At 36.6% G+C, this 11,611-nt stretch overlaps 1 protein-coding gene across 3 annotated transcripts in view; it reads right to left on the reverse strand.

The window, feature by feature from the left end:
- Positions 1–881: 881 nt before the first annotated feature.
- The window catches only part of rgs19 (regulator of G protein signaling 19), a 32,053-nt gene continuing 21,323 nt past the window's right edge, over positions 882–11,611 (reverse strand). Inside the window, exons 3-5 of one of the 3 annotated variants that reach the window (XM_041256568.1) lie at positions 8,364–8,450; positions 7,820–8,054; positions 882–2,932 (exon numbers count right to left, since the gene is read on the reverse strand). In XM_041256568.1, the coding sequence (XP_041112502.1) occupies positions 2,882–2,932; positions 7,820–8,054; positions 8,364–8,450 (373 nt within the window). In that variant the 3' untranslated portion in view covers positions 882–2,881. Of the gene's footprint in view, positions 2,933–3,816; positions 6,115–7,819; positions 8,055–8,363; positions 8,451–11,611 lie in introns of those variants that run through there. The other 2 variants (XM_041256566.1, XM_041256567.1) reach the window with 2 other exon arrangements.

An 11,611-nucleotide genomic window follows, 5' to 3' on the forward strand; every position in this document is an offset into this window, starting at 1 on the left:
TGTTCTGGCAGGAACCTCCCTCAAATGAGGGGGTCAGATGTCAACCAAGGCTAGGGGATGAAGTGCCATCAGCCCCCTCCTCCCTCCCCTCCTCTCTCCTCCCCATTGGAATTGCAGAACAGTTTTGGAGCAGTGTATTTAAAAAGTAAGTAGTGGGGTTCCAAGAAATATAGCGTTACACGTCCCCCTGTGTTGCTACAACTGTTTAAATAACATACCTATCATTTTTATTTTCAATGTTAAAGTCCTGACAACTATTTACATTTATAACTTTAAAGTCTGTTTCAAAGCTCTTTTTAAAATGTCCGCTGTAGTGCACTGATAGTGTAAGGATTATTGCCCCACATTGTCAAACAGGTAACACAGCAATAACGATCCATGATGTGGTACGGAACAGAAAAGCCAGAGGACTTTCTTTTTTTTTGTAAATCGCTCTTCCTGTAGTGATTGAGAAGACAGATCTCAAACCCCAGTGTACTACAGCAACCATTTTGAAAAGAGCGTTGAAACAGACTTTAAAGTTTTAAGTGTAAAAAGTTGTCAGGATGTTAACATTGAAAAGAAAACTTATTAAAACCGTTATTTAAACAGTTGTAGCAACACATGGGGACGTGCAACACTATATTATTCAGAACCCTGCTGCTAACTTGTAAATGGTTGGATTATGCCAATAGATATCGTCAGTTTTTTTTTTTTTTGTACAAACCACCCATACAATAAGAGAAGACACTACGACATCAGCAGTCTGGATTTATGATGTCTTATGACTCAAGTGCTCACCTTTTAAGACACCAGGTAATGTGTATCAGACAATTTGGTGGTCAAGAGCGGGCTGTTGATTTCTGGTCGAATCTGACTGACTGGGGGACCCCCATTCCCAATTTATATGGGGGGGGGGGGGGGGGTGGTCTTACAGAGGGAGCGTTTTATTTGGAATATGACATGTCAAAAGATACAGTACAGATACATTTAGCTACCAAGGAGACCTCCCTACCCAGCTGTCCAGCCTGGACACAGGAAACAAAAAATGCTGAGATCCGGGGTTGTCCAGACCAAAACCTGCTTGTGATCCATTTAATTGCTGGAGAAGAGTATTAAGTACACTGGCTCAAGAGTCAAATGACCTGAATTTGTATTAACACTGACATCTACATTTAAAAAAAATGTACAAAGGAATACTTAACAAGAATTAACACTGTTAGTACTGAGGCACTTACATTGGTTGCTTCCAGTTTAGCTGGGACCGTGGTAGGTACTGGAATAAAATTAATAGTGGATAACAGAGAGCGAAGGAGACTTGACATGAGAATGTGTTCCACAGAAAACTTGGAAAGCAACTGAAGTGCACAAATAACACTTCAAAAAGGGAGTGATTTACAATGTAAATTTTAGTCCATTTCTTTGTCTAATATCTATTATCTGAGGCTTAGTCTCATGCACGTTGGAAATATAAAAATCATATTTATCAAGGAATAGAGGAATCAATGCAATCTCACTCCTATCCAATTTAATCCACTGTTAAATGTAAGAAATTGTTCAGCAACCCTTTGGAAGGACCTTTGTATCTAACAACAGTACGTTACACTACGTTTTCTAGTAACATTTTACAATATGTGGTAGGTAACATACTAGCTCCTTGTCACACATCTTTTCAGAATACATTCCACACTGATTTTTATATATAGATTTATTCCAACCCTTTTTTCATATGAACTGACACTGACTATCCAAAAAGAAACATGGTAAATGCAATTTGTGCTGTGGGAATGTAATACACTGTTAAAAATCATTTCTGCAGTTGTTTATATATATAAAAAATATAAACAGGCATGATTGTGTCCCTTGTCGCTCAACACATTTAAAAGTGGGAGAACCACATATTCTATTTACACTATTCCTCAGTTTACTTTTATAAATGTAAAATGGTAGATCTATGACATGGGAACAAGTAATCTAACAGCACCACACATATTCACGCAACATAAATCGCCTTGGTTAACTTTTATGTTTCCTTCTTTAAACTGTACGCTTACCATATGTTCATGGGATAGGTGATGGTATGTCTTGTGCACTCATTTTATGTTATATAAAGTTCACACGTTGTGGAATGTTCGGGCATACACTGAATTTGTCTTTTTTTTGACGCAGTAATTATCCTATGTATTGTACACAAAACCTTTATTTCAATCATTTAAAGCAGCAGAGCTGAGTGAATTCTATTCGTCATTACTAAGGGTTACAGATAACCCAGAAAAGGTCACAGCAGCCTTACTTAGGACCTTTGTGTACTGAAATGTAATAGAAAGCCTGGGTTATCTTACCTTCCGAAATAAGAAAATTAAAAGTTAAAATAATAAAATCAACAATAATAATAATAATAAAAAAACCTTGGTCCTACAGTTTTTAAATCTTTTTAAAACATCATTTTTAATCTTTGTAAAAAAAAGAATTGAATAACTGTCCAAAAGTCATCCTTCTGGTCAGGTCAAAGATTGAAACTGGTCACATATACAGTAAGTCAGTAGACCATATTCTGTGGCATTCTAATCTGGCTAAAGTTACATGCTAATCCTTGTGAACAGTGTCGTAAAACATTACATAAAATATATGGTGAAATCAGAAATTTAAAATTTAATGGGAGGAAAAAGGTACAAATACCAACTTTTGATTAAACTTGTATACTGGGAACAATTGTTTAGGAAAAAAAAAAAACCATGACTTTAAAATAAAATGTATACCAACACAACACATTTTCAATATTACAATTCATGAAGGAGTGTTCAACCTAACTGCATTACCCACCAGATGCAAAAAACCACTTTCATCCAACTTCCCATTTCTACAGGTGGTTGTCTGCAGTCTTACTTTACTGATGCCCCTTTTAACTCTGTACCAGTCTGTGTCTTTCCCTCCAGGGGTGAGTTTCTGACCCCTCACGAAAAATAATGGAAAAAGAAAACTGTTAGAACATGAGCTCAAGGACCATGATATTTAAAATAGCAGTATGCTGCTGCTAAGACCACTAAAACAGACCCCTTTGACATGTTTGAGTTGCATACATGTACAGTATATATGATTACACAAGTATCTAAGTGCATGTGCTTTCATTTTCAATTTCCATAAGCAGTTCAAACTATGTATCGTAGCTTGCATGTACTGTAAGTGCCATACCTTGCTTGTTATATACAAAGTAACCTCTTCTGGTTATAAGAGGGTGAACTCTTGTGTTCTGATTGTAAGAAGAGACGAGGAGCTCAGATACCAAACAGGAGATAAGAGTCCAACCAGTAGATGACACTCTACCACATCTATAAACATTTTATAAGTCACGAAATCAAATCTGTACCCTTAATGCTGGCTATTGTTTAATATGATTTACCCGTTGAACAAGCATTAGCAGGCTTTTATTTTAAATGCGTACAGCTGTATTAATGACTGCTGTGCGCGGTGACACACAGTAAGAGGAGCTCCTCCATCGACTGCAGTGGATCGTGACTTACAAAAATACGGTCGCTAATTACAACAGCTGTATGGATAATCAGAAACTGGGCATCTACATTCGCAAATGTATAAAAAGCTATGGTAACTGGTCAGGGGGCTTGTTTTGGAGTTATAGCCTTTGACTAAATTTCCAGTGCTGTTCCTGCGTTGCCCACACGTAACAGGAAATTGTCACTGCTCTTAACATGACAGTCTAGCAGTCACATTAAGTAAAGTAAATGTGATACATATATAATATATATATATATAATATTATATAGTTATATATATATATATATATATATATATATATGCTTATAGAGTACTACAATCTTCTCTCTAGCACAAAAATAAGTTCTTTACACCCGAAGCATTTGTTACTCTAAACGAATAGCACATAAAGTCGCAGTATTCCTTTTTTTCCTGGCTTTATAGATACATATATATTGTCTGACATTATGCCTAAAAGAGATAATGCAACTTCAGTACATTTTTGTTGATAAATCTTTTTTTTTCTTTCTTCGCTGTAAAGAGGCTCCTCTCAGCCGCACAGGTAAGCGTAACAAGGCTCTTACTTGAGTCAATGTCCTGTTTTGGCGTTCTGAATTTGGACATTTTATCGCATAGCATTTTGCAAGAGAGAAATAACCTGGTTCATTTATTATTCTTTTTTTTTCAATAATTAGAATTCGTGCACTGGGATGCCTTTTTTGGAAAACTCAAAATGTAGCTAAAAGTTGTTATTACTTTTATTATTATTATTATTATTATTATTATTATTTATTATTATTATTATTATTTTTTTTTTTTTAGTTCTTGTAAAAAGAGTTAAGACCTGTTTAAAAACCCATGCACAGTGCTTCACGGTGTTGTAATAGTTTGATTGCGTCGAGAAATACAATGCTATTGACTTCTTTTTCTCCAAAAGGAATGACTCTACAACCGAAGACAGGAAGCAGAAACGTTTATCTACTGGACAAAGCTTTAAGTTATTCACTGATAACGACAATAAAATATTTTTATAATGATACCTTTGTGGTAAAAAGAACATTGAAAAATAATATATTTTGGCAGTCCAAGTCTCAGAAATATGAAAGGACATTTTGAATAGAGAATTTAACAATTTCTATGTTTCTTGAGAAGTGGCAAGATGTGTTTGCTGGCAGCACTTCAGTCAGGATCAATAAATTAACCATTGGTAGATTCTTAGGTATATTACACTGATCACTTAACAACTTAGGATCCATTTAGAGAAAATAATTATATAAGTCCCCCCCCCCCCTTTTGTACACAGTACAAAAAAGATACCCAGTTGTTAAGGAACTAACTAGTGATCAGAATAAAATATGCAAAAACTAGGACTTTTGAACAGCTGGATGAATAATTGGCAACCCTATTTGGTGCAGTAAATCAGCAACGCTTATTTGTTAAGTAAGCACTGTATTTATAACCCATATGTATTTCTATTCAATATCAGCCTCATGCACTTTGTCACTGAGGGCTAGATTCTCAAAGCTCCAAATCATCATTAGCACAATTCTTTCAGACAAAAAAAAAACAAAAAAAAAACACATAATAAAGTTACTAAAAAGGAAGCAAACAACTCAGAAGTTTAAATCAGGGACTTCTAAGTAGGCTTGAGAGAACCCTAGCCCTAAATTCTAAGGCTCTTACTTTAATAGAGGTAATCCTGTTGGGTTAGGATTGAGGCAAATCATTAACAAAAGGGTTTGAAGACTTATTACCTGTTGAGGAGAAAAGCAGGCTCTCTGGTAACATCCACTATTAATACTATGGCCTGAATTAAATACAAAAACATAGCACCTCTATAGATATAGCAGTGCTAAAGGCCCATTAAATAAAATGTCTATACAGACACTGGCACAGACACAACAGCGCTGCTATGATCTCAATTTAATACAGACCTATACTGTATATTCCAGGAAACAAATGCCTCAGGTGGATTTATTTCTAACATTTCTATATGTGAGCTATCAATTTGCCAAGCAGAGTAAGACTTATACTTGAAATTCGACAAGAAAGACTTCCATCAATCAAAACACACCTCAAGGAAGGTGTGGTATTACACTCAACGCTGGCTTCTGCGTGTGCCAAGAGGCTATTTTGATGGAGACTGAACAACATATTTTACAATAAAAGCCTGCCCCCTCAGGAGCATCTAAGTAGGAAAATGTCTTATTGCAGTCTTCGTCACTATTTTCCTTAAAAACACATTTGGCCACAGGGAAATCAGTAGTAGTAGTAGTAGTAGTTGTAGTCGTAGTAGCGGGATAGGAGAGAAAGAATGTCACGTGATGATGACCCTGTATTTTCCAGTTAATCTGTAGATCAGCAATTCTGACATGGTGCGTTAAAAGGGCTATAAAATGAACTCCAAAGGTTCTGGATTCTCCTCAGTGGTTGTGCAGCGGGTACAAAGGGCCACTATGACTCCGAAGATGAGCGTGAGGTGCTCTGAACCATAGATTTGTATAAAGTGGAGTTCAGAAACCTAGGATATGAGTCCCTGTGCATTAGCGTGTAGATCTGAAGCTGTGCATCGTCAAAAGTGTGAGATGTTGGGTCCTGCATTTTCTTATTTATAACTTCGCGAACTCTGGAATCCAAGCTTACCTGGAGACAAAGACAAATGCAAATATGAAAGAGAAATATGAAGGAATAAGAGACCTGCAGACTAGGTTTGCTAATCTGTTGCTCCAGTGGTTTACATTAAAAAGGAAGACATTTGGAGAAACAATACAAACACCATGCTCCAAACTTTACAGGCTTTTTTCACCAGTACTTCTGAGCATATTTTTTAACCCCTTAAGGTACACAAGGAATTGAGCGGTTGTTCAAATGGTTTCTTCTTAAAATACATTTGAGAGTGACTCAAGCACCACGAGCAAACTTACCATTTGGATGACCAGATCCAACCAATTGTTAACTCTGTTTTACACACCTCATTGCAAAAACAAGAAAGTTAGCATCATTTTATTTATAGGACACATAAGACCCTTGTATGTTAAAGGGTTCATTGTTACTTTCAGAAAAAATGGTTTAAGTTTGAAAAAAGTGCTCCTCTTGTTTTTAATGTTTTAGATCAGTCTATGCTTTTGTGGAATTAAAAAAAAAAAAAAAAAAAAAAAAAAAAAAACCACCTCAAAAGCCAGGGAAAAAAAAAATCTGCTTTTTGTGAGTGATCGGTATAATGTTTTAAACAGACCCCCACACAGAAATGATATTTTCAATTAAATCAGAGCATGCTTTGTAGGACACTGCAGCTTTAAACATAATTCTAGGGGATGCAAAGAAGACTAAGTAAGAAATATTAAACACTTAATCAGCAAAACAAACAAGGAACTGAGGGAACTGAAAGTAATGCTCTTTGTGAAACACTGTTCCTAGTATTTTCAATTAGCCTTGGAGACAGAGCTACTTTTGTCTTAACCTACTTCCCTCCAAAGTGCTTTATTGTCTATGTGATGTGTCTCTCTCGAATAGGCTGGTCGAGTCACTCACACCTAAAGGGTCGTTAATATCATCAACATTCTCCTAATGTTTCTATCTTTGTGTGTCCAATATCCTGTGCGCTGTGCGCTGTGTTTCTGCAGTCTTTTCAGATGCCATTTTGCTGGCTCAGTTAGAGATTTAATATTTGGAAAACGCTGACTATATAAAGTATTCATTTAATTCCCAATCTTCGAAAACACACATGTAGCTGCACAATGTAGACACTTAGGGGCGTATTTCTAAAGTGTTTACGCCAGTGTTTAATTAAGAGGTTAAACACCCTTTGATTTTGCAGAACTACAACCAAACAACGAAGCACTCTCAAGTTTTCTCATTTTGTAACATTGAGACGAGTTAATTAAGGAATGGAAGGAATGGTTTGAAAAGGTGGCCCTTTGTTCCAAATAAAGTTTCCACACCCTTAATGCCCCCTGTATAAAACCCTTGTGTTTTTGTTTTATTTCCCAGGAGCAGTTGTAGTCAGGTATACAGGAGCTCTAATGAGCTGCTCTTATTCCCCTTTCAAATCTTTGCTTCTGCCGATCTCACAGTCATGAGGTGCTACACTGCTTCACAGTCTTTATGTACTATGGAGTGGCCACACTGTGGGGTGGATTCAATCAAGAAATGAAGCACCCATGTAATTTACATATTCTATGGTGATTTTCTAATGAAACTAGCAATCTTAAGAATGTTAGCACACATTTTTAATGCATAAATGCAATGGCGTTTTATGACGTGGGGTGGCCATCAACAGTGCTGTATTTTTTTGATTGACTCCATGCCCCCCTCTATATCTAAAAGTCAGTATTAAACTAGGTATTACCTCCTTGGGTGACAGTATAGAAATGTAGTCCTCATAGATCATCCTTGCTTTCTCTTCAGTGACTGATTTGTTAACTTCTTTTTTAAGGTCTTCACATGCCAACCAAAACAGCATGTTCTCCTCACTGTACTCAGTTCGTAAGAATTCCCTGAAGACATTCCTTCCTGCCGGGTTTTTCATCAGCTTGTCGAAGGACTGTGCCCAAAGACGTATTTCCTCCGCCGTTGGTTTGGTGCTAAACAAGGAGAGTTAATACAACTGTTGAAAAATCCATCATGCTAATAGTCCAAGAGTGAGTACTAATGTACCCTTGGGTGATCTAAGTATACCTTTAGCCTCTAGAGCACTGGTAAGTACGAACTTGACCAACCTCAAAAATCTGTGATAACAGAACTGTAAATTTCACCCACTGACCTCTGAAGCTACAGAAAAAGCAAACACTCTTTTTGAGTATCTTTTGTCTTTCATATGAAACAGACTGCAACTTACATACCAAGAAGAGTACGCTCTGAAAAAGATGAAAGAGAAGAATGTCTGGGCTCACCAAGCTTCACAGTTTGGGATGGTCTCCAGTTTGGTCTCCTGGGTCTTCCTTCGTGGCCGGTTCTCATCTTCATTCCTAACAGTAAGACTGAAAGGTAGTAAACGACATTAAGAAATAACAGCACACTTACTAATCCTGCCCGGCTGGGTTGTGTCTCCAATTAAGCCTATAATCAAGACAAACGTGCATTCTGTAGGGAAGGATTAACAATATATACAACACTACCTGTACTATCTATACTATAGTCAGGTCTACCCAAAACAGATTTTATATCTTCAATACCAGTAAATGAGGGAGATTCCTTGAATAAACTGCTTAGGCAGTAACACATGTTCAGTCACTGTTGGCGACTGGTTAACGTAGGTGACCAATTAATTCAGATATTCCACAACTTTGTGTCTATTATTTAAATGTTTACACTGTATAACAAGGTAACTTGGTGTTTGTTCCAATAATATTGTAATGACTTGATCGCGTGCCCATTGTTTTGTTAAAAAGGATAAGCAGATTTAAGCACACTTGAGACAGTAAAAGAAGAGTAGGATTTCCTTTCCGAGATGAAGAGATGGAAAGGGCACACCTAACACTCTTTGTGCAGTTCCGTTCCTGATTCTTTAAAGTGGGTATGTTGCAGCAGGATCGAGACCTGCTTTGATATATGTGCTAACTGCTTTACTTCTCAGAATCTTTACTCACTTCAGTTTCAATCACAAACCACAGAATGAACAATGGTTCCTGTTTGCAACACACAACGTTTTCTCTTGGCTTGGTTGATATAAAAGTTCTTCCTTTGCAAAAGGCTTGGTAGTCTGCTCAGCTACTCCCTTACCGAAGAAGTCTAAATACACAAAAAATGGCAACACTACCTACAGTAAAACACATTTATCTTACAAATAAAGCTAAAATGCCATTATATATATATATATATATATATATATATATATATATATATATATATATATATATATTAATATATATGCCTGACCACTCCTGCCGATATCACCTTGTAAAAACTGGGTTCCCTTCTGATAACAAGTTACTGTCCCCGCAATTACGGGTTTCGGCATCCGAACTCAAGTTTTCTATTATCTCTTGCGTAGGCTTGAGTTCAAATAATAATAGAGGCAAGGTTGGATAATAAATATGACTTATATACTGTAAAGCCATAAATACTTGCAAGCCTTTTATTATGTGTTTTTCGAGTATGAGAAAAACTATTTTTGCCAACAGTATCTTAGTGCTGTACATATAATGAATGAATATACTATTACCAGTGCAACAGGCTGGCAACATTTTTGGAGCAAAATAGGTTTTATGAGTGTGATTTGCAAATATTTTGGACGTAAATATTTATTGCTTTACAGTATTTAATTTAAATATAGCTGATGCACAATAATTAAATAACACAAATAAGTGAAGGTGGAGGGCGCCTCTTTGAAAAGGGGCGGGACTGACTGTATTGTGAACCAATCACATGACAGACTGAGGCTTTTGCCTGATGGTGTAAGGATATGAAGACAATAGTGAAATCTTTTTGCTCCTATGATGAGGTTTTATGATGAGGTTTTAACCTTTCACAGGCCAGAATTTCCCTGCAGTGATACACACACACAATAGAAACCACTTATTAGCAAACTCTCGGTTCCCAGCAAAAAGTTGTTATTACCAGAACGTTGTTATTAAGTGAAAAGCCACATTTTCAAGTGTATGTATATGGAACAATGATGTATACTATAGTTGTAGAAAAAGCGCACTGAAACACACATCTTGGTTCATTACAGTATTAAAAAATAAACAAAAACCCCACCAAATATCAGAACAAACAACTGTTTGCTAATACTACAGGGATGTGTAAAACAAAAAAGTATACACCATACTGTATTGTACGCACAGTACTACAACGTACTAGCAATTCCCTTAAAACAAACTTTTTATACATGACTTAGATTTAATACAGAAGAATATAAAATAAGTCGTTGTCCAATGTTTGTTTTTTTATGATTCGGCACCTCCGGCTGTAAATCACTCAATCTTGCGCGCAGCTTCGTAGCCAATTTCAAAATGCGGGACACAACAAATTTTGAGATGCCAATCTTTTCTTCTACCCGTACTTGTTTAGCGCTGGGTTCACGCGTTCACTCCAAACGTTATCGACTGTAGAAAGGTCTACACGTTTTGAAACCATGGTGACAGACGACAATCAGACTCAAGAAATGTACAGCTGCGTTATGAAAAGTGATTCATAAACAGACGCTGCGGTGCGTGCGCTAGATGTATTCGCGTGTGTGTAGCCATAGAAATTGCAAAAACAAGTTGTCATTAAGTGGCAGACAGTTGCTAATATCCGAAATCAACTAACATTAAAGTCTATGGGTTGGATTGGTTACCGTGGAAATGTTGTTAATAACCAAAAGTTGTCTTTATCTGGGTTGCTAATAACCGGCATATATTGTATGTATATGCATGCGGCAATAAAACTATCTACTGTAACTATATTCAGTTGGCCAGCGGTCTGTCTGGCAGTATGCTGACATTCTAAAGCTCTGTTCACAGAGCATCCACAGAAACAAGCCTGTTGGCCATTTCATGAACATGAAACTGTATTTAATTAATCAGAGTTCAAATCACCCATGAGCTATAGCTGCGTGAATAAAAGAAAACATCCCCGGATATTCTTCGTTTTGTTTCATAACCTGATGACTGTCACAAATCGAAGGGTTATTTTTTTTTTTTATTGTCGCATACCTTATTAATTTAATCTGGCAGCAGAAACTCTGAAAAGAAAATATTTTGTAATTTCTCAAGAGTTCTGGCAACATTATAGATGACTTCTGAGACAGTAGGCTCTTTTTTCTTCAAGCTAGTAGGAATGGCAAAGGCTGCCAAATGGGTCACTGCCAATAACATGCCAAAGACTTCAGGGGACATCCAGACTTCTGAAGCATGCACAAGATGTCTCAAGCCGGCTTGATCTCTCAAAGCTTGCAGATGAAGTTTGAAGTTTCTGGCTGAGTTGAGGTTTCTTATTAAAAAGAGTAAAATGGAGACAAGACTAAAATAAATAAATACATTCCTTTTTTATTGCTTGTTGACATAAACCTTGTTTTATCAAGAGTGTCCTGAAGGGACAAGCAACTAAAAATAGATTTAATTGTGGTGCTGTTTATTTATTTTATTTTTAAAAGTACCTTTGACACACAACTTGGGGTTGGAAGTAACGGATTTATCTACAGAAGCTCCTTCCCTAA

The sequence above is a fragment of the Polyodon spathula genome, chromosome 8 (genome assembly GCF_017654505.1).
Source record: "Polyodon spathula isolate WHYD16114869_AA chromosome 8, ASM1765450v1, whole genome shotgun sequence".
NCBI lineage: Eukaryota > Metazoa > Chordata > Actinopteri > Acipenseriformes > Polyodontidae > Polyodon > Polyodon spathula.